We start from the raw sequence: 25,146 nt of genomic DNA, 5'->3' as shown, positions 1-25,146 counted from the left end.
ACTCAATAATATAATCGGAGATAGTGTTTCAATAACGACTTTAATGGTCTATCGTTATAATGATTATCGGCAGGGAAATACTTGTCAAATATAGTATATATTAAACATCCGAATGTATAAGGTTATACAGATAAAACATTGTTGAAAATACTGCACTATTAAATTGATCGTAATTATATATATATTTATATATAAATAAATATTAATTACTAGTTAAGGCAGATGTTTCAATACCCTAACTGCTAACTTTCTTAACAAACTTTCATGTCTTTTCTTTGTTTTTCTCTGTGTTGTAAATAGGTTTTGCTTTGTTTTTGCATTAGGTGAATAGCCCTTGGAATTTTGCTCAATTTGAGCTAACTTAGGTCCTAAGACTACAAAACTACCTCCCAATATTTTAAGGCTATCAATATTTTAGAATCTTTTTCGATGAAGGGAAAAGAGAATCTAACTCGGCGGATATACCTAATCAGCGGACGGGAAGAGAAGGTAAAGGCAGATAGAAGGGAATATAAGGGAGATATTGCATACGATATTAAAATTTAGATATAAATTTCACATTGAAGATTTATGTTACATAGAGTGACAATGACTCCAAAATGCAAAGGGAAGCAGGCATCGTGCTTCAGTCACCACATAGCTTTCAATCCAATGAAAGAGCGAAATTATTTCGACCAATAGGCAATATTTGCACTACCAATGATACTCCTCAGTGATTTGCCGATTTCAAACTCTAAGTCAAGCCCGACAGGAGTTTTGTACTTCTCCAAGACCAACGACCCCCAACAATAGAAGTTGACACCTGCATGAACTCCCCAATATCTCTTAATGTGATGGCATTATCAGGACAACATGTTGTCAAACAGAATCAATCATATAGAATTTATGATAATCGTTTCAAAGGACAATAATAAAGTTGGCTTTGTTCATTATTTAGATTGTACAATCATAATGCGATGGTTATGACCCAAGCATTATCGGACTTCTCAAGAATTTTGACAATAATTTGTGACTTCTTGTTACCCCCAACTCTCTGATGATGGGCATTTGAGGGAATCCAAAGTTTTTTCAGCCTTCCTTGTACATTATGTCAGGTGTTAGTGACTTATTTTTGCCTTCATGCTCGACAAAGACTATATATACTTGGTTATGACCTTTGAGTCCTAAATATACCAATGTTTGGATAGAAATGAAGAAATTTTGATCAAACATATAGTCATTGATGATTAAGGAAATATAGATGCCATTGCTCATCATTCGGGCCAAACAATCATGGTGCAAGTGACTATGAAAATTGATTCGATTATCATTTGGGAGGTATCAAAAGTATTGAAGAAATTCAAATAAGCAAACTATCCAAATCTTTTGTTTAGCAGATGAATTAGAGACTATAATAATACATACCAAGTTTCATCTCTATTCCTCAATCAAACAGTGGGAGATTGAGAATCAATTTAGCTACTAATGAAAATTAAAAATCAATCCCATCACAAAATGGTAATATATAGGAATAGACGGCTCATCTCAGTCAGAAATTACAAAAGCATTGAACCAAATCTAGAAGGATATATCGCAAATACTTATCATACACGGAAGGAGGATGGTCATAAGTCCAATGAGCAAAGAAGAGCATATAAAGGATAGGAGACAAAAATATCTCTGAACAAATAGCAAATGTCCAAATGATAGCTGAGAAATGTAAACTCACGAGATGTCTACATTAGTATATGATACATAAACCGATTAATTTGTTACTACTGATATTGTTCATACTAACGGATAAAATGAAGAACAACTGGAAAACCAAGTACAAACTACGTTCAAGATTTCCTTAAATACTAGACTTGACCATAACATAGAGTGACAACCTTGCATGACCCTCTTCTGCTATAGAGAATAGAATGGGATACCAAATCACAAATTAACCTATAATACACCGTCAGCGCCAACCTTATACAGCCCCGTGAGATCTATAAATTCACCCAAATATTATCAAGGTTGGTGTAGATCAAAGTGAGTTGATATTGTCATGAAAGTTGTCATAGAAGCATACAAAGATTATGGATGTGAGATAAATATTTATTAAGTCTTGAAAATATATTAAAGGGGACATTTTGGAATTTTGTGCTGCATCAAAATTTACATTCCAAGCACACCCTACATTTGGATAAGTTCATAAGAAAGGTACACATCAGATATATATCATCGAGGAGATAAGTCACCTCATAAAGATAATGGAACTAGAATAAAAACAAGAGCGTGAGATAAACATATAGTTTATATGTAGTAGTTGATTAATAGTGTGGCATATCAGATCCATGAAAGCGGAAAAATAAATGGAGATGAACAATATGAATACAAAAACATATAAGGGAAACTATGAATAAGATGTCAAGAGTTAGAAATACAAAATTATATGTTGTTCTAACAAGGAAAAGATCAAAAGATGTCTCATTCTATAGTTGGAAGCATTGTTACTTCCTAATAAATGAAGTAAATTTCATTATCCAAATTCAAATCGTGAATTTTTGAAATCAAGTAAGTCTTGTTGGGAAATAGTAGAGATGAGAGATCACGTCCTATGTGTTTGTATTAAGATATTATCTCCTTAGTTAAATACTTTCTATAATGGTCAACTACTTGTTTGCAGTTTGTCTTTCAGTCTAGATAGGAATGTTTCCTATCCTGTCTTCAATTTTGTTTCTAATTTTGTCTTCAATCTACGTTGTTTCTTTTAGAAACAACGTCCTTGTAATTCTTTATAAGGAAACACATTTGTTCCTCTGTTAATCAATCAATCATCCGAAAATCCGTTAATTTGCTAATTCTTGAATCTTGTAACATGGTATCAAAGCCTAATATGTTATTATTTCGAAAATTTATAATTTCTTTTGAAATTATCAGTGCATAAATTTTTCAAAATTATTCTGTGCATTTTTTGGTGCTCATTCTAAGTAACCCAACCAGGTTTTTCGAGCAATCGTACTTCTATTTTTGCGCGCAGGGATCTAAGCTTTTATCCTAGACTTCTATTGTTGGTTATTTGCCCAAACACGACGTCTTTATCTGCATTCACGTCTTCTATTGATGCCTAGAATCCACGTCTTTATCTTAAAAAAAAAAACGCGATGTTCTTCTCTGCAAATCACGCACATTTTTGGCGATGTTCTTCACCATTTTTTGTGTCCCTTTTTCAATAATCAGTGACGTTTTCTTCTCCAAAGTGCAAAAACCTCATCTACGACATTTTTCATTCCAAAAGCTGTCAATTTTGCAATATCTGCTATTTCTTCTACAACATTTTTCCATCAATAGCTGTCAACTACGGTTTTGTTCAAAAACCCTAACTTTTTGGCTCGGAAAAATTTTATGATCACATATTCTTGGTGGGTTTTTTGAGATCTCAAATGGGTCTTCATCAAAGTTTTCTGGGTGCCTTGTTTTCTGTGCCTCAATTTTTGAGCCTACGGATTTGAAATCCGACTTCAAATTTTTTCTAGGTTTTGTATCAGTTCCTTTGGGTACCTGTCAATTTTTTCTGGGTCAGCTAGTAATTTGCCTTGAAATCCGTGCCTATTGAATTTCAGTCTTGAAGTTTGTATCTGAATTCTTCAAAATGGCATCTTTGACTAATCTAATGTTGGAGGGCAGTCTACGATTCAATGGCCGCAATTATAACAACTAGAGCAGCGCATGTTAACCATCTTCAAGTATCATCGTTTGGATGAGCTTGTTCTAGGCACTCTCGTCTGACCTCCGACCAAGCAGAACAGGACAAGTTTGATGACCGCAATCGAGAGGTTGTTATGCTTCTTAAGCTCTATGTTATCAATGATCAGCTACCGCAGATTCCTTCTGGCAAGTCAGTTGCAAAAATTCGGAAATATCTAAAGGAGCTGCATGAAACATCTGACAAGAGTCGACCATTCTTTCTGAAGAATCAGCTATTCTCCATTATGATGGATGAACGTATGTCCTTGCAAGAGCATCTAACAAAGATTAAGGACATCCGCAATTAGCTCGAAGCTATTGGTCGAAAAATGGAGGAAGAGGATATGGTAGTCATCACTCTGAAAAGTCGACCATCGTCCTATGAGCACTTCATAGAAACACTCAACATTACGTCAACTAATGTTGATCTAAAGTTTCCAGAATTATGCACCAAACTTATGCAGTAGGATTGTTGGAAACAATAGTTTGGCAGCAGTGCTTCTATAGCCTTCTCAAAACAGGCATTTGCTGCAAAATCCTTTCAACAGAACATCGGCAACCATCAGTCTTCTCAGCCTTTCCAGTACAACCTTTTGCTCAATACCTAGATGGCTCTACGAAGCAAAATGTACAGTGTAATTACTATTACAAGTTTGGCCATATGAAGTTCGAGTGCCGAAAATGTTTGGCTGCCCAAGCAAGGCAAAATGCTTCCCAGCCAACAGCACAAGTTGTCGAGCTTCCTAATCAAGGCGAAGCTGCATTTTTCACCTTTTGAATCTATTTCTATTTTTTTGGGGGTTTGTTGATTTTCTCCTTAAAAAACCATTTCATGTTCTCTATAATACGCAAGGTTGCGTGAGATTCTAGGTTTTACTGTTTTTTCCACAAAAACGAAGTTCTGTAATTGCAATCTGTTTTGAGCCATAGCACTCTTCTGGCAAAGCTTCTTGGTTTCAGCATTCTGTAGATCCAAGGAGGGTCTCAGTTATCCCAGAATGTTCTGACATCCATACGTTGACCATTAAGGGAGGGTATTAAGATATTATCTCCTTAGTTGAATACTTTCTATAATGGTCAACTACTTGTCTATAGTTCGTCTTTCAGTCTAGATAGGAATATTTCCTATCCTATCTTCAATTTTGTTTCTAATTTCGTCTTCAATCTACGTTGTTTCTTTTAGAAACAACGTCCTTGTAATTCAATATAAGGAACACATTGTTCCTCTATTAATCAATCAATCATTCGAAAATCCGTTAATCTGTGAATTCTTGAATCTTGTAACAATTTGATCATATTCCTTGATGGTTTAATCGATTTCTTGAGTATTGGATAGCAAGGGACATTATAAATAATTTGGTTCAATTTGATTACTTAATAAGGAGAGAAGACAAATATTTAGAAAATACAACTTCTATAAATTGGAATGAGATGAAGCATAAATATAAACATATTTCATGTGACGCAAAGTTGTTTAACGATGTAAGAGTGGGAATTCTACATTGTGGGGGTGATAATAACAATGTTTCATTCCCATTGTTTGACAAATGCTTGTGTAGAGGCATTTTCTGACTTAACGGATATGGACCTTCATTAAAGCAACTTGTATCAAGAAGCCACAGATAAGTATTTATTAGCTTTGAGTATTATATTTATCTACTCACTGTATTCTTTGAGCATTACATTTATCTACTCATTGTGTTCTTTACTATTATTTGCCTTGATCTTTTGCTTTATGTTTGAGGATGTTCTTGTAATAAAAGAAGAGGAAGTGGACCATGTCAAGATGGATTTTCCAATGATCAAATCACTTGTTGAACTAGGGAAGCATGACACGACTTACTGCCAAGAGATTAAAAGGATGATATCAAATTTAGGAGTTTGATACCTCATCAAAGACAACCTTGAACAAGAAGGTCGGAAGGTTGATATCAATTTCGGAAGGAATCTGACATTCCATCAGAAGCAACCTTAATTAGAAAAATAAAAATAAAAAAAGTCAACAGATTGAGAGGGAGAAGTTCGAGGTGAAATTCTTTGTAATACATTCTTCTCTGTGAGAGAAAAGCTTGAGGTGAAAGTCCTTGTTCCACCCTCTAGGAGCAGCTATGGTGGGTCCACCCTTTGACTTGATTAATGGTGGATATGATGTTACTACATGATGCTGTTGTGATTATGTCATGAAAGGTGATGATCTTATCAATAGCTTGACCTGTTATCATGACAGACTACATTAAGTTGTTGTCCCGAAGTGCCGGTAGTCATGATAACGAACGTATCATGATTAGACTTCAATTGTTGTCCCAAAGTGCTGGAGATCATGATACTTGTCATGATAGAGACCATGACATTGTGATTTCTTGTTATGTGATAAACTACATTAATTGATTAATAGGAGATAATTTCCACAGCAAGTCAAATTGTGATATTGCTATCAGGATTTAACTGTGTGATTTTTTTGAGTCAAACTCATTGACCCTTGTTTCATGAGTAGTGATTCAAAATCCATCTCTCATGAGAATAAATGGAACACTTGGCACTCATTGGATCTAGGTGATGCTCGCAAGGGTGAAGCACCGAGACTTCCCAGGAGGGGTGACCTCCCGGGAGGCTGGAGTAGTACTGGGATGGGTGACCTCCCAGGAAGTCCCAGTGCTTCACCCCTGCGAGCATCTAAGGCTGGAGTAATACTGGGATGGGTGACCTCCCGGGAAGTCCCGGTGCTTCACCCCTGTGAGCATCACCTAGATCCAATGAGTGCCAAGTGTTCCATTTATTCTCATGAGAGATGGATTCATGTTGAATCACTACTCATGAAACAGGGGTCAATGAGTTTGACTCAAAAAAATCACACAGTTAAATCCTGATAGCAATATCACAAGACTACATTAAGTTGTCTCAGAATGTTGGAAATTAGACAACTCATATCCTACTAGTATATAACATATTCTTTTGGAAGGCATCAAGGATTTTTTTGATGTCAGTGCATATACCAAAAGAATATAGGTATGACGAATATCATATAATTGATATTTCTTGTTGAATCGTACTTTGGATGATATTGAAAGATAACATCTAAGTTGATAGATATACATTGATATCCTTAAATGCTTGAGAGCATAATGTGTTCTACAAATCCTCCCTAGCTAAGAGGGAGTGATAAGGTTGTAGCTTTAATCGGATTGATTTGACCTAAGATACATTATTGTTATTGGTAAATCATCATTTCCTACATATACTTATTCATGTTAAATAATATATATTATTGTATATAATATATATACATATATTATAGTATATTATATATATATATATATATATATATTGTTATACATATTATTATTTTTGTTAATATATTATTATTAATTAAATGATGATTAAATCATAGACATGTCTCCTCTCATATTTATATGAGATTCAAATCTGCATTTGGAGCACACCAATACCACGGCAGTGTAATTACATTTCCAGAAAAGGATTTCATGAAACTTAACAAGCTATTGTAAATAATCATCTTTCGCAAGGCAAGAAATTCTTTCAATTTATATGTGCACTCTAAGACTTTGTCCTTGGATATAAATCTAAATTGCTATCAATAAAAGAGGCAACTTGCTTTCAAACATTGTGTTGATTCAAGGTGTTATGTGACGACATTTTTTCGATATTGATTGTGAGTTTTGGAGCTTTGATCAAGAGGGATTTGAATATAATCGTGTAGACTTTGAGCTGCCTTTGACATTAAGAACCAATTTGAACTTTTGGGGACTTTGTGCTATAGGAGGACAAATTGTAATAGATAGCAGTGGCTATAAACACTTAGATTTGAAGACTTTGTGCTTACTGGTTATTTTACTTGACTCTTCATTCGATACAAATGTAGGAGACTTTCAATTCCTGTTTTTGTTTTACAAAATATAAAAAAATAAACTATTGCCCCTGGTATTGTTCTACGTCAATTCCAAGGTCACCGGTATTATCATAATAAGGCACTTTTTGTTAAGTTGAAGAGTTATAGTTGTATGCAAATCATTCCTAAAAAAAGAGGAACTAATCAAGATAACCATCCTTTTTGTAATTTCAGTTAAGTTCCTATTGAAGCCACCTACAATAAGAAGGGAGCCTCCCCTATTGCTAAGAGAAGAGAGAAATCTCACGAAATGTTGCCTAAAGTCACAATTTTGTTAGTCCCAGTCAATGATATACAAAACATTTAGCCAAACACTGCTATAACCTTTTGCGGGAACCCAAACCTGGTCAAAATATTCTCTGTAAGGAACTTTGATCATAACTTGTAGATCGCCGAGTAGGTATGGCTTCTACCCATTTGGTGAAATAAACAGTTACTACCAAGATCCAACTATGACCTCCACTTTATTTGTCACTAATTTCTCTGATGAAGTTGATTCAGCTACAAAAGTTGATTTGTCACTAATTTCTCCGATGAAGTTGAGTTGCTAGGATCTCCAATCGGTTATGGCCAACTTGACGAGACTGATCAATGTAATCCAAGTCCCTTGCATTTCTCACTCTGCAAAGCCAAGGCGGGTGCACCTAATCTTGGACAAGTCACTAAGATCCAATAATGTTTATAGCAGACAATTTTATTATAAATGCAATGGAAGTCTTCCAAATGACAAGAAGTTAAATGCTTCAAACTTGTATGTTCTGAAAATAATAATAAATATGATTACTTGAGAATGAAATATTTTTAGAATTAGAATGTATGTAAATTATTATAATAAATAAATAGACCAATTTTCAAAGGAAAGATATGAAATAATTGCCATCGTACAGATTATGAATCTGAAGTAATATAAAGACCAGTGCCAAAATTGGAAGGGCAATAGGCAATGTTATAAGTTTATCATGTGCAGACTTGGTATTGGATAACAATAGAGTGTCTAGAGCTTGTGATATGTTACAAGATTGTCAGGATATCCTTGACACTTCAGGATAATCTTCAACATATACATTGTTGGTTAAGTAGTGGTTTAATCCCGTCCCCACCCAAGTTAGAACCTTCGTTGGGCCAGTGTGATTGCAGGCTTGTGCCTTTGCTAATCCAATGTGCTCGCAGGTTTGGGCCTCGGCTTTGTAATATGAGGATGAGGTCCCCCATTTTGGCCTCATTGGTTCATAGCTCCTAGTAAAAAGCATTTCACATGGAATCAGAGGGCATTTCCTGCCACCATCACCCATCACATTAAAAAGTTTACCAAGACTTATCAAAAAAAAAATTCAAAATACACAAACCATGCAAAAAATGTATGCAGATCGACGTCAAAGAAAAAGGTCATTTGAGGTTGGAGACTTGATGTTGTATCTAGGTGAGTATTTCTATAATACTACGTGCCATATGTACATTGGTATGACTCCCTTCCAAGCTTTATATGATCATGATGCACCATCATATGTAGACTTGGTGTTGGGTGACAGTAGAGTGGCTAGAGCTCACAATTTGTTACAGCATTGTCAAGATATCCTTAAGGCACTTAAGGACCCTAGGTTCACCACTTGTGCATTGGTTAAGTTGTGGTATTGTTGTCCCGTCCTCAACCAGGTTCAATCCTCCATTGGGCCATTGAGATCGTTGGCTTGTGCCTTAGCTAGTACAATGTGCTTACAGATTTGGGCCTCCGTTTGTAATGAGAGGATGAGATCCCCCATGTTTTTCTTCAATGGTCCATAGCCCTTGGTCAAAAACGTTTCACATGGAGCCAAACGGCATGTCATGCCAAAGTCACTGATCACATTAACAAATTTACCAAGCTTTTATTAAAAATATAAATATTGAAAATACACAAAATCTACAAAAAATGTATGTGGATCAACATCAACATATGTATACATACTCATAAGATATAATATAATATATATTTTACATTATATTTTATGAGAGTATATATCATAATAACGAGAATCGCCATGAAATCGATGGAATCGCAAGTTTGGCAATTCAATTCACGGTTCCAGATTTTTTTTGAACTGGTGAACCATATCAACGATTTCATCGCATGAATCGTCGATTGATGCGATTCATGAAAAAAATTGCCAAAATCACCTTTGTGAATCATGAAAAATCGGTAAAGCTTGAGGATTATGAGGATGATGATGATGAGGCTTGAGCTAGAGCATTTTTTTTTTCATTTTGTTTACAAATACTAATAGACATATGTTTCGTGGATCTTCATCTTACATACATTTATGATTTGATGTCTTACGGATCTTCATTTTACGTACATTCTATGATTTGACTCATTATGATCCTATGATTTCTATTTACTTAAGCTACAATTTATATTTTATGTGTAACGTAGTTACATATGTGATGGAGTTATCATTTATGTTCCATGTTTATGTAAGTTAGCTTCTATTTGATTATGTTATATTGTGTTTAAGTTATATTCAATAATGGTGCATGAAATAAGTTTTAAATTGTTATAATCTCTAAATTTCAAGGGTTTTTTTATTTGCCGATTCGTGGCTGATTCAATTCTAATTCATGGCCAATTCGTGATTCGATTTGGCCTTGGCAATTCTGATCCGATTTCGATTCTCGTTACTTCAATATATATTATATTAGTGATTACATATTTTATATATATAACATATACATTATATATATAATATTTTTATGATATATGTATACATAGGCATAAGATATAATATAATATAGATATACATGTATATATACACAAATATATTACATTATATTTTATGAGTATATATATTGGTGATTGCATATTTAATATATATAACATAAACATTATATATATAATATTTTTATGAGATATATATATATATATATATTTGCATTTATTTGTCCATTCAACTATAGATGCATTTTCTCACTCACACACATATCTATGTACACAATTAAAAATACAAGTAGATATTCACATGGTTACATGTGTACTTATAGTAGTCTTATACACATATGTATAGGTGTATATTTGGATGTGTACGCATATATATATGCATCAATTTATTAGAAATAAGTGGAGATACACATACGTAAATATTATATCTATTAGGGACAAGGGACCTTTATAGGGTCTAATACATATCAATATACATATTATATATTACATCTGTTAATAAAAATTAGATCAGAAATTATTTATATTATATATTGTGAATATTCATAAAATAAAAATAATCAGAATTGTGTGTGTGTGTGTGTGTAAAATATAAGATAGTAATGGTATAATTATTATTCACTCAACAATTACTAAGAGGATAGGCAATTTGTGGAGGGAAAGGTAGAGGAAATTCCATTACATGATAGGTAAATCCCAAGATGGGTAAGAGCATTGAGGGAGCCCACTTGTAGACTCTTATACGCCTTTGGCACAATAAATCTACCATCATTCTTAAGGTTAATAATTACGAGAGAAATAAGGAATTTGGACCCAAATATGTATTCTAAATTAGTGATTGTTCCTAGTATGATCTGATCAAATGCATAGTGCCCTTATTATTGCAAAATAATGAATGTGTTAATAAACAAAAATTATAAATGATCTAAATATACAACTCTACAAAAGAATGTTTCTATAACGAACAAAGAGAGAGAAATGGAAACAATCTAAAGAGAGAAAGAGAAAGTTTCCATATTTGAATAGAGAGAAAATATGGAAACATAGAAGAAGAAAGACCATTAGAAATAGAAATAAATCTACAAAAGAGAGTGAAACAAATATAGAGAAATTTGACTCTTAATAACCTCTCTTAATGGTCAATCTAACTTCAAATCAAAAATCTACAAGGGAATCCTTAGAAGGCTCAGTCAGATAATATTTGTCATTGAATCTTTGATTGCCTTCCAACACTAAGTTGGTCAATGACGCCATTTTGCACATTTCCCAATGCACGTAAAACAAAAAATCAAAGAAGAGGCGATAGTACAGAATCTGAAATATGAATGCCAATGCAAAAAGAAAAGGCAAATGTAGGTATAGACTTCAAAAAAATAATGAGGTACAACTAGCACGGATTTCGTAAAAAATTTCAGAATGATTAAAAAATTTGGACAAAGATCCAAAGAGATTTCAAAAATCCCTAAAAGATCAAAAAAATAGCGGCACAAATTTTGATGCATAGAAAACGAGGTACTAAGAAAATCTAATGACGACCCAATTGAGATCTTGGTGGGTGGAAAACCCACCAAGGATCTACAATGAGTTTTTCAAACTGGCATGGAAAAGAGAGTTTTGAATAAAAACATAACCGGCTGAAAATAACTAAAAAAAATGTTGCAGAGTTAATTTTTAAAAATGGTGGAAAAGATCTAGTTGTAGATCAAAGAAAAGAGGGTTGTTTTAAAAACCCTAGATGGTGCCAAAATGAGTTGGGATGCCCAAAAAATGAACCACAATGGTTGTATGAAATCCCTGCAAAAAAAACACCATGCGGTTCTTGCAAACATATTTTTTGACCACACCCCAACAAAGGATTTTGAAAATCTTACAAGTCTAAAAAAATTTATGAAGAAATTAAAGATTTTCAAAACCTATTTCAAACAATAACTCAAAAGATTTCAATAATGAAATTATTATTTTTACAAAAAAATAGCTCTGATGCCATATTATGGTAAAAAATGATAAATGTGTTACTAAACAGAGATCATAAATGAACTATATATACAAGTATACACAATAATGTTTCTAAAAAGAATAATGAGAAAGAAATAGAAACTTTCTGAAGCAAGAAAGGGTAAGCTTCCATATTGAAACAAAGAGAGAAAATGGAAACATAAAAGAAGAGTGAAAAAGAGAGCTTCCATATTTGAACAAAGAGAGAATATGGAAAAATAGAAGAAGAGTGGCAATTAGAAACAGAAATAAATCTATAGAAGAGAGAGGAACAAAAATAGAGAGATTTAACTCTAATAGTCTTGTTGTAATCATTGGGAATTGCCATTCTCCTAGCAAGGAACACTACAAATTGCCATTCCCAAGTGCAACTCAAAGCCTAATGGGAATTTTAGAGCAAATTAAGGTTCTAGTAGGGGACATTGCACAAATTTCCTCATGACTATGAAGAACTGGAGGAAGGATTAATAAAGGCTCTTTCTAAGATTTATTTACTTGACAGAGAAAAATTACTTTCTAAAACAATAGCTTTCTTTTGTTTATAGTCAAACATTCGATAAACTAAGGCAAGGAAAACCTTACTGGATGGTGGAAATGGCACTGCAAGTAAATACCAAAGTTGAGGATGCCTGCCATTCACCTCCATTCATAAGTTGTTTATTCCTCTACTGCAATAAAAGAATTGGTCCACGTATGACTTCATCCAATGCATCAAAAGGTGCAAGCTTTCCTATCAATGAGCTGGAAAGAGGGTTGCCATGCATGGTGTCTTGAGATTTCAAGACTGATAAATTTGAAGTATCAAAAAACTTCAATTTTACATTAGAATGCTATTGTAAGGACGCCACACAAATTCATAGTCTAAATTAGATTTCGGTGAGATGATGTGGAGGCATGCTAGATTTAGACCTTAGATAGACTACATTTTGTGACTTTGTACTTGTACCCTTTAGACCTTAAAATTTAGTTGTTGTTTTTGTGCGCGTGTGAGGGTAGATGGCTAGATGTGCATCCGATGTCTGTGCAGGACTGTGTGAGTGGTTGCACGCATGCAAATTGGTAAAGAAATCTCATACTCAAATGCTTATGCATTGAAAGTCTCATGCGGATTCTCAATTCATATGTAATGTTTCGTTAAATATGGTTCTATAATGTTTATGGAAAATGCCTTATATGTGAAAAGGTGCCCAATCCCCTACCGCACCAAAAACATACCCTTTGTTTCCTGCTGTCCCCAACCCAGGAACTTGATGCAAAATATGTTTTTACTCTTGGCAAGTCACAGAGAGCAGTCAGAAATGCATTTACATGTCATGTTGTAAAGCAAAGAAGACATATTTGGGAAAAATAGTCATTCTGATCACATCAATAGAGAGCCAAATTTTTTCAAAGAGATTCGTGTGTGTGTGGAGATTTTCCAAAACTCTTACCGTTCTTTCTAAAAGTTGAGCTTCATTAGTTAAAATGTTGGATTTTCGTTGTGGCAGCCCAAGTTCTCATAGGAACATCTAAAGTGGAATTCTAAGTTGTATCTCTTAGTCTTCCATAATTGGCTTCTTATGTGGATGTGATATCTAAATAAAGTGGAATTTTGGGTAGTGACTCTTGGTCTTCCATAGGTAATTTCTAGTGTGTATATTCATATTGAGCTCCTATTTCCTTCATGTTGATGCTTGTATGAACAGAATATTTGTAAACAATATGCAATATATTAAATAAAAAATACTAAGACTTACTTAGAGTAGACAGAGTGTGAATCGAACATGCCTTATTGATTATGTGAAATTCATCATGCACTTATGACCCCTTACAACCCTCATTTTAACCATAATCTATCCTAGGAGCAAGGACCCCTCAACATCATTAGAGATCTTGAGGGTTCTAATGATCTTGAGGGGTCCTAGGGACTACTTATGACCCTTAGGAAACAGCATATAGAAATGTATCTTAGGATGTTGCATCACTAGATGGCCAAACATTCTTAGGAAGAAAATGGGAAAGCAATACAGGGAGATATTCCAAAACATTTGGTGGATTCTATTGACAATCTCAACTGCAAAATAATTTGTCATACTAATTATGTCAAATTCCTCACACTGACTTGAAAGCATACAATTGCTACCACCCGATTGCCACAGCCCATTACAAATTATTATTAAGATTTTAGCATGTTTAATATGAACCAGTCATTAAAAGAAAACCAGCTGTACATTGGGAAAGAACAATGGAAAATCACAAGCAGATTTTCTAAAAACATTTACCTGATTCCATCCATGTTTGGTTTAGCTCGTTGCAAGCCTGCATGACGTAATGATGAATATAAGATTTTTACCAAGATATAGAATCCTAAACACTAGAAAACAACATAAGCATCCAATCCATTGAGGAATTCACAATTGTAAGGAAAATTTCATTTTTGAATAATTCTAGCAAATATTTATGATAATTCTAACACCATAGAACAGTTACCCGAATAATTAGAATGGCTTAAACTCCAGTAAAATCAGAACTAAAATTTACCTGGTTCACAACCATGCGGGCCTCGTAGTTATCCACACAGCTTAAAACTAAATCAACTCCACTCTGTCTGCCAGTAGAGGACTTAAATACTTGGTTTGTCAAACTTGACATGAATTTTTCAAAACCTTCGACAGTTGTGATATTCAATGTATAGCTCTGCAAACAAGACAATAATAAAGCAGTAGACTAGTTATCCATAGCAAGCTTGATACAGTTGAGATAAAATATGTTACTAAATAATAGTCAATAGCCTGAACAGAAAAGCTTATTCTCATGTTTCCATAAAGCTGGACCTACAGAAGTATCTGAAACGTTGAGACAATAAACCTCCTATGCAATGCACATCATAGAACATTCCAACTAAGACAAACTGAAAACCAGAAGACAAAAGTGTTCAAAGATAAATGGCATTTCCATAATTATAAAAAGTCTAGGACCATTTAATTCAAAGGAAGTTTCAAAGAACTAGACACTCGTTTAATTTTGGCACCATCCTATTCCAAAATATGGCTTCTTCTGTTAAGAGATCACATGCAACAATCTTTCTATTCAGAATGATAATATTCAATTTGCAGCTCTAGACTGCAAACAAGGTTAGCAGAAAAGGCATAATTCCAAAAAGTTTCTTGATGAAGAGACAGTGAGAATGATGATGGCAACAAGTAGTGGGGAGGCAGCGTGCTGATATACATACGTCATGTTGTATTTTGAAAAAATAGTTTTAAAAAGATGAACTAAAATTACAAATGAAACATTGACAAAAATTAGTAAAACTAAAAAACTGCTAAACTTTGACATGAACATTAACACTTTTAAATTAAACAATAAAAATGAGAACTCAAAATTTATACTATATTCAAGATTTCATAATGATGATTACAATAAGTATGTTTCAAAATAACAAAATGGAGAGAAGTGAGACTTCTAATCATTTCCAAACTCCTCATCACTAGAATGGCTAGAACTGGTACCCACAAAGTCAAGCACCTCAATATAATATTAAACGGACTGTCTTGTGTAATCATACCAACCTCATCAATCTCGTCGGCTCCTTTGGCTCTCCATTCCATAGGTTGTTGGACTCTCCTAGTACAAAAGTGTCTTGCAGTCAACGAGATGCAACATACGATGTACATCTCAAGCTTCTTTGCTTTCTTGTAAGTAAGCTTGTTACTCTTAAGAGAGTAGATGAAGCTATAAGTATACCAGTTCCTCTTAAAAACTTAAGAACTAGAAACCTAAAATAGTAATCGCATGGCTAGAATCATAATCAATGAATTTGGTCCAGGGTGATTACACCACAAAATTGGGTCCTCTTGTGCCATACTTGCCCTATCTATCATGCCCTCCTCAGAATGACCCCTAAGAGGCAAGTTTTGTCCACAAAATATGAATGATGTTGATCCATATAGGGTCATACATCTTTTAAATGCCCCTCATGTATGGGTGTAACTCTACCAGGCCTTTGCCTGTACCGCTTGGGATTCAATGATTAGACAACCATGTGTAACGTAGTGTTGAGCTTCTTTGCTCTTTGTTGAATGATTGGCTAAATGAGATCATTACAAAATGGTAATGTTGGGTCCTCCTCTTGCACAACAACCTCACTTAATCTAGCATAGAATCAATGCATTCATACACCTACATAGGCTATGTGCATTGGCATTCCTATACTTAATGACAGATAAAAATAGAGAAATGATGAAGACTATATTTAGCAACACCCCACAAACACCATTTTTCACTACATCCTTCACCCTCTTCCCTTGCTTCATCTTGAACTTGGACAATGATTCCACTCTTCTATGATAACCATTACTTCCAATGTCCTTTTGCAACTTAACCATTCTCTCCAAAAGAATGAAATAGGATGCATATCTAGTCAATCTTTCTCATGTCCTTGAGTGCATTATTCATGGCATGCACACAAGGAGTCTGCCAAGTATGTCTATAAGCTGCCTCAATAAAACATTGTACAGCTTTCCACACATGGGTCATATTTGTCACAACATGGACCATATTTTTCGACAGGTACAAGGAGCATGATGCCAATCTTTGGAGCCTTTACGGACACTTTTCCCTATGCTTATTATTTCTATTAAGTAGGTGAGGAGTGCCGATTGACTCAGCTGCTCTTTTGAAACAGAATGATGTTGATTATGAAATTTTCAGATCCTGCATTGATGTTAGCAGCTGATTTCATTCATTTTAGTGTTTTGAATTGTCACTCCAACTCTTGGAGTAACAATTGTTGATGTTGACATTGATGACTTGATACGCAATGCATATCCTTCCAGTTTGAGGATTTATAATGATCTGGTTGTAGAATGTAGCAGTGAGGAATAAACATTTGTCTTTTTGATCATCCATGATCATTTTACTTTTTGCAACGAACTATTGTGGATCAGATTATCTTTGCTAATGAATATCATTGATAATGATTTTTCAAGTGCTATCAAATGTGCTCTTGTTGGATGTCACATGGAAATCAGTGGAGTGCAGCAACATGGTGGAGCTCATTGTGAGCGTACTTCTGTATAAAGTTATTCTCAGTGGCAATAAAATACTAACGATGATGGAAGAAACATTCCATGGGAGGCTTTGGACTCTAAAATTGATATTGTTGCTGCTGCTACTTGTTGATATGAGTTTTGTTCCACTGCAACATCCAGAATCAAATACTTAGTGTTTTGAGATAAGACACCAAATCTTCAACTCTCTCTTGAATAAGGATGCTCATGTGCTAAACAATGTGTGTGGATTGTGTGATCAAATGAAAGAACCTCAAGGTTCCTTCTTAATCGTGAAATTTCACACAGTTTTAATGATAAGATATTTTGGTTATCACAGAGGGACTTACATTGCTCATTCAATGGATGTATCACTTCCAACCAAGTAATTGCAAAGGGAAGGGTCTAGAAATTCTAACCAACTCTAAGAATGTAAGATAATGTTGATGATGAGGTGAGCCTCTAACGAGTCGTTACTTCGTCATGTCAACTAAGCATATTGTTGATGTTTGTAGTTGCAGGAGCTATCCTGATTACTTACATGGTGCTCTTTCAAATACACATGTTTTTTGGAAATATGAAAAGACATCCGAAATGCAAAGAGACACGTGTTTGGAAATATGACGAGACATGCGACATGCAAACAGATATGTTTTTGGAAATATGAAGAGACTTTTGGTTATGATATGAAGAGTCTCTCAATTCAAGATATATATTATTGCTTTGCGTGACGTATGGTGCATTAATTAGAAAACATTGTACTCAAACCTCTATTATTTAATAAAAGAGAGATATTTTTGGTGTGGTTGGATTTTTCCCTTCAAGTTGGAGGGTTTTATATTCATTGTTAATGTTCTATGTTTATAGACGATGCCAAAAATATAAGATTGACAGCTGCTTTTTATTCATTTATACTTCCGTCCTTGTTTTAGTCTGATGATAGTTTCGATAATGTTATTAAGTAGATGGGCAATGGAAAATATGTATGGAAAAATACAACCGTGTGTTTTGAGAAGCATGTTGGTAATGAAGGCGTCGCTCTTTTATATGTGAGTTATGGGTGTTGGAATTATTGGATCTTGCTAAGCATCGAGAGTATTATGGTAATCATGTGGCTTTTACAAAAAAGTGCAATGTGTAACAACAAGAGAATCTACCTTTGACTCTTGATGTAGCATTGATTTATGCCTTGAGTTTCAAACAAGTGCATGTGGCAACACTATAAGTGCTCTGATACCAAGGGAAATGATGCTCAAGGTTTTCTTGGTCAAAGATGTAATTATCAAGAAAGACTCTTTGCTCTCTAATCCTCAAGAGGACTAGCCCAATTCTTTGACTACAATAAGGGGATAAGTATTTTATATTATACCTCTAAATATTGTTTATGAATTTGATGCAATCAACTCATGCAATAGTATAGGGAAGTTTGAATTTTATATGCTACTAGCATTAATCTATATATTTGTCTTCGGGACATAGGTTGAGTCTATTACTAATCTCTCTAAAATGCTTCTAGGATGGATCAAGAAGCATAAGGATAATGAGAGATTGCAATAAAAGGGAGTTAATTCTAACAATTGAAGACATCAGCTAAAAGTTTCAAGATCAGCAAGCTCATGAAGCAGTGTGCTGCAAAACCTCCTTATTTGGTCAAACATTAAAGTCAATAAATTTATTATGATAATTAAGATGTATGTTGTCCCTGTTGAGAGGAAGTCTCAACATTGAGATGATCATTTATGTGCTTTAATTAGTTCTTCTCTGGAAGGGAGAAGTTCGAGGTGCAATCCCTTGTTAATGAGTTCTTCTATGTGAGGGAGAAGTTGGAACTGCAATTCCTTGTTATTAAATTCTTCTCTACAAAAGAAGTTTGAGGTGAAAGCCCTTGATTCCATCCTCTCGGAGTAGCTATGGTGAATCTGCTATCTGGGAGTAGCCATGGTGGAAGTCATGTGTGAAGCTCCATGACTTCGTTTGATATTTCTTCACCCTCTGGGAGTAGTCACGGTGAATGTCGTGCTGAGATGCCTATTCATGTTGAGAAAATTTGTTGTCGATACACATGGTGTAGCCATTGTGTTTATCATGATAACATGAAAATTGCAAATGATATCTCCTTTGCTAAGAGGAAATGTTGATGCTTGTAGTTGGAGGAGATATCATAATTGCTCACATGGTGCTCTTTCATATACATGTGTTTGGAAATATGAAGAGACGTGTAACAAGCGAAGAGACACGTGTTTAAATTATGAAGAGACATGTGACATGTGAAGAAACATATATTTGGAAAAATGAAGAGACTCACATTTGGAAAATGAAGAGACTTCACATTATGATATGAAGAGTCTCTTATTAAATGAAATAGATATATTTTTTCTCCTCAAGTTGGAGAGCTTCCCAAGTTAACTTGTTGCATCTTTTTGTGTCTTAGTGTTCTTTATTTGGCTTATTGTTGTTTATCTTTATCTCGAGGCAAAACATTAATACATAAGGCGGTGCTATCTTTTATGGATGTAGGAATGGTTTTGAAATTGTCAATATTCATCCAAATGCCTTATGAAGACACAACCTAAATGAACATCTCCAATTAAAATTAAACACTTACAATTTACGCCTAGATCTAACCTTGCGCTGCAACTTACAATCACCAAGTAACAAAAGATACGAATACTAGCTTCACCATTAATCACCATTCAACAATATCTTCTATTCATCTACCTCAGCTTGTAATTAACATAATATGAAATCTAGTCCAAATGAGGAATTGAAGAAACTGTGCAAAACTTTAAAGCAACATTAAGTAATCCACCATGAAAACCAACAATAAATCATCAATTACTTTGATAGCATTATGACAACAATTTCATCAAGTCTCCTCTCATACTCAACTTCTACTACTAGCTAAACATGCAATGAAATCTAATCTGAGGAATCAAAGAAACCATGCAATAATTCAAAGCAACATTAAGTAATCCACCATGAAGACCAACAATGAATCATCGATTACTTTGATAGCATTATAGCAACAATTGCATCAAGTATCTCTCCTACCCTACCTCTACTACTAACTAACTAACTATTATATATAAGAAGGTCTTGGCCTTTTATATTTGCTCAATTACAATGAAGGGCCAAGATCGATTCAAGATCAAGGGCCAAAAATTTTCCATTACAAACCCTAATTAGGGTTTTCACACTATCAACCAATTACATGAAGGCAACCCTATGGACAAATAAGAAACTTATAATGCTTTTGAGAGACAATAAGAAAATTGTACACTTGGCATAATATGGAATGTGCAAGAACATGTCTTATTGGAGTTATCTGATTGGTAGAAGTCAAGTGGGGTGCACCTTAGCATCCTTATCTTGTAGACTTGTACAATCCTTTAGGTGACAAGAAAATATCTCTTGATAATCAACATTATTGCTTGACTTCAAAAAGGGATAATAACTATGTTCATAACCTAACTACGATTGGATATCCTATCTGAGTAGCTATATTTCTCATTATGAAGGCTCATTTTATCATCAAACCAAGGAACGTATACTTGAAATGGAACTGCACAATATATGCACTAAGTGCCTACTAGAGTAATGTTATCTTGTAAGCTACAGGAAATAAATGCTTGGAAAGTAACTTAACCTGAAACATTTCTGCTGAAGTAAATGCAAGTCATGAAATCACAAGACTGTCTAAAACAATGTTCCATTTGAATCAGACAAGAACTACTCTGCCTGTTGTGGTTGCAGGAATAGAAAAACACCAGTATTGAAACTATAAACTGCAGGAAAAGAAACTAATACTACTAAGGATTACTCAACAAGTGGGCCCCCTTGAGTGAGAATCCAAAACTCAATTACAATGGATAGATCTTCAAAACTCAATTATTGCATTTATATCAAAACAAATCTCATTACATTTATGAACTGAACTTGGATAAAAGGAAAATGTGCTCAAAATTTGCTCTTCTCTCCTTCTCTCTCATGCAGGAGAGTTGTACTTACTTATAAAAGAAAAACTAAATACTAACTGATCACACCAAAAGAATAGGTGGATACCATTATTGCATATTGAGTAAAAACATCCATAAAGTGAGGAAAAAGAACTTATTAAATGAACATGAAGAACATATCTAGCTCCACTACTTCCTAGATTTTCTCAACATTAAGGCCATTCCTGTTGACTTAGCCTCAACCTGATTGTCGCCAGCTTTCAGTCTTGGATTGATTCTATGGTCCTCCTTTTAGCTGCACGACTGGTTCTTCATGATTAACTGCTTGGGCACTTGTTTGGACATTCCTTCAACTAACTGATATGCACCATTAATGCTTAACAAGAACAAGGAACAACACATATCCAATATGGCATGCAACATGTATTCATTCATCATATGATAAACTATCCATCGAAACATAATTATAGATTATCATATATTAGCATATTGCATAATATTGTGAAAGATGTTAATGTTCAACCATAAGTTTTTAACCATGAAAGTCTAACCCATAAAACTATGAGACCGTGAAACTAAAGTTTATGTGTCCACATGCTACCAACCCATCCAGGTAATAAGACAAGTCTTTGGAACACATAACAAGGAACAATGAAACAAGGTGACAAAGCATATAGGGAACTATGCCAAACATAGAGAATACTATCAAAAACATGGACAAATATTTATCTTATCAATTATAAGACCTCCAATTGTGATGGCATATTCCCACATTGCTTCATTTTTTCAAATTTTCTCTATCTTCGTTCTTCGAAATTTTCTCATTGTCATAATTTGAACTTGATTGTACTTCCAAACTTGGAACTTGAACTTTATCAAATGATGAAGTCTTCATGCACTTGGATCCTTCAAAATAAACTTGGATTTCTAGAGGAGATTTAAGTTGACGATTATTTCTTCCACTTGTAAATTCTGATTTATTTGTTTTTCTTGAACTCCATCTTGATCTTGATCCCTGAATTCACACTTTGGTAACTTAAACCTCCTTCCCATTTCAAGTCCTTGAGCTTGATCTCGTAGCTTCCTTCCTTGCTTAAAGTCTTGAATTTGGCCTTGCCATCATATCCTTTCTCTCCTATCTTCTACATTTTCACCTTGCAAAAACTAAAGAGAAATTGCATTAAGCTCACAAAATGGATAAGTATAACGAAATGAAGAAAATCTGAAATCTTCATGAAATTGCATCAAGATCAACTTTAAATCAACCTTTTCCTCTACTTGATTAATAATTCTCAATTTTCTAAGGTCTGATTTTATTTTTTATTTTTCCATAATTCTCCTTCTTGCTCACTTTAATTCTTGTTTTTCCTCATTTTTAGCCCAGATTTCTTTCTTTACAATCCCCAAATTCTGATTTTCTGAAGGAAAAAAAGATTTATCCTCCAAGATCCTCTCCAAATTGCCCCTTAATCAATGAAATCACCTAGTTGTCTTATGATGCTAATTCTCTGCTTCCTTTGTAATTTTTTTTCCTATGATATTAGCTGTCTATAAGGAAATATTTTTCTGCCTCAGATGAGGCAATTTGATATCAATGAGAGAAGATACTTAATGTGATAGTAGAGAGCAAGTTTTTTTTTATTTGATGTGAAATGAATCGCTACTTCTCTCCTTAGATAGACAACTTGAGACTTTAAAAGGTAGGTCTATTTACTGGGCCAAATTGGCCTCTCAGGCCAATTAAAACATTTTATTTAACCAATTTTCCCTTTCTCCATTGTAGGCTAACCTTGTTCACAGATGAAATCGAATTCAATTTTTTCTTTTTCTTTCAAACATATCAACTGTCCCAGTATTTCAGCTCCTCCAACTTTGGTGGTTTGAATTTCAATTTTGGGATGATTGAGATGAAAAATCTCAAGTTTTAGGCTGAATTTCTCTATGGGTGAGATTTTTTGCTTTAGAGGACAAATATTGGGCGGAATTCCTGCACAAATATCTCTGCCAAATCATGAATTGGTTCAACTTGCCCCTTGATGCATTTGGATCGCCATTGATGAAGGGAAATGGAGAAATCTGTTTGCTATCCCCTTTCATTATACAAATTGACCACCTTATCATTCATCTTACAGCCCATCCTGAGACATGGCAGGGTTTTGGGAATATGAGGATTAAAAAACCATCTTGAAAAGTTCCAACCTCTTATATAGGCTTTGTTTGGTTAATAAACTTACAAGACTTGGCAAATTTCATCATTCTTGGAGCTGTAAGGGAGTTTGAACTTGTTTTGTATCCCACTTTCATTGTTGTGTCTGTGGTTGCAATCCTAGAGTACAGACCATACTTCCTCTTCTTATTATAATATATCTCTAAACTGGCATTATATTATATATAACTCTTCCTATAGGAGCCGGCGACTTCTCATGAAGCAACAGTATAATGCTTAACTAAACTAACACATAGTTAGTTAGGTGCTATTAAATTTGTCTTCCCAGATTGCCGACTTAGAGGGAGTTTAGTTAGTGCTAGTTTAGGTAGGGTTACGTCCCTTTGAGGGACATACCCTTTAGGAAGGATATATAGGGAGGTTATCAATGCCGATTGAGGACACACAGTTACAACAAAGTCTGCTCCTCTAAGCATCTATATCCTGCGAACTATATCAGAGATACTCCCTCACAATCAAAGGTTGAATATTCATTATTGGATCTGCATCGAAATAGGCATTAACTTCATTAAATTTCAGAATTCTTAAAAGACCATTCTCAGCATTTTTTGACTGGATTAAAAGTCTGATTCAGAGATAAGGAATTAGCAGAAACTTTACAAATTCATTACGAGGGGCAGAATTTTTTCGATTAAGAGGATTGCTTTGCAGCCAAAATCCTAGGCTGAGAGGATTTCTATCACCTCTTACATGCTTGGTCATGCTCAAAATTTTCTCTTTGCCATCACATTTTCAACATTAGCTTCTGTTTTTTTATCGTTTTGTCCTCTTGGTTGTCAACTCTTTTCATCCCCTACACTTGGGCGATCAATCCTTATCAAAGGTCACTCCACTTTGGGCAGAGATTTCTGTATTTATTTATTTTTATATCCTAATTCTATTATTATTAATTACTATTAAATCTTATTGTAGAAAGGGGACATTCCACAGTAGCGCTTATTTTGGAGTACAAGGTGTTCAGTATGAGATAGGTTACGATTACTTTCTTGAGTTTCCTCCTTTGGTGCCTAAATTTGAGATTTTGGAAGGTCAATTCTCTAAGGAATGACAAAAAGTTTGGCATTTTCAATTGTTCTTCTGTCGGGTCGGTTTCAAGAGGTCCCTTGTTCAACATATCAGTGCTTGGAGTAAATGGTGTAAGAGATCTTTGAGGTTGACTTGGGACCTTGGGATTATCACCTGTTTTACTTTTGTCCACATACTGATCTTGGGGCTAAATTGGATTTGCTTCAAGACAAGCAATTCCGCGGAGGGTGGATTATAACCTCTGGCATGGAGACGTTGTTAGCCTATTCATGAGATTCTTCTAGGCTAATGAATGGGTTTAGGGAATCCTAGAGGTATTGATAGAAGTAGTTAGTTGTTCAAATGGGTATAAGCAGCATAATGCTCATTTTCTAGAGACTTTTCAAACATTTTATCCTATACTTGTTATTTTCAGTAAGTCAGTGATGAGTGCTGCTGGAGTTGGTTGCTATTTTTAGAAGTGTCAGTGAACTTATGTTTTGATGTTTAACATGACATTTGATATAGTCTGAAGTAACTGAATACTGATCAGTTATTGAATTATAAAGTTAAATTAGATATTTAAATTTATTTATTTGATGAAGGGACTATAAAGGCCAAAT

General features: G+C 34.4%; 1 protein-coding gene across 3 annotated transcripts in view; it reads right to left on the bottom strand.

Moving 5' to 3' along the window:
• Nucleotides 1–25,146, bottom strand: part of LOC149534986 (NAD(P)-binding Rossmann-fold superfamily protein) — a 329,460-nt gene that overhangs the window by 211,560 nt on the left and 92,754 nt on the right. For all 3 annotated transcript variants that reach the window (XM_089807115.1, XM_089807117.1, XM_089807116.1), the window contains exons 6-7: nucleotides 14,826–14,981; nucleotides 14,567–14,603 (exon numbers count right to left, since the gene is read on the bottom strand). In XM_089807115.1, coding sequence (XP_089663241.1) covers nucleotides 14,567–14,603; nucleotides 14,826–14,981 — 193 coding nt within the window. The remainder of the gene's footprint in view (nucleotides 1–14,566; nucleotides 14,604–14,825; nucleotides 14,982–25,146) is intronic.

The sequence above is a fragment of the Cupressus sempervirens genome, chromosome 10 (assembly GCF_028749045.1).
Source record: "Cupressus sempervirens isolate cs-2001-9-10 chromosome 10, ASM2874904v1, whole genome shotgun sequence".
In the NCBI taxonomy this organism is placed as follows: Eukaryota; Viridiplantae; Streptophyta; class Pinopsida; order Cupressales; family Cupressaceae; genus Cupressus; species Cupressus sempervirens.
The sequence above is the reverse complement of the archived record's forward strand: the minus strand, read 5'-3'. Positions and strand labels throughout refer to the sequence as shown.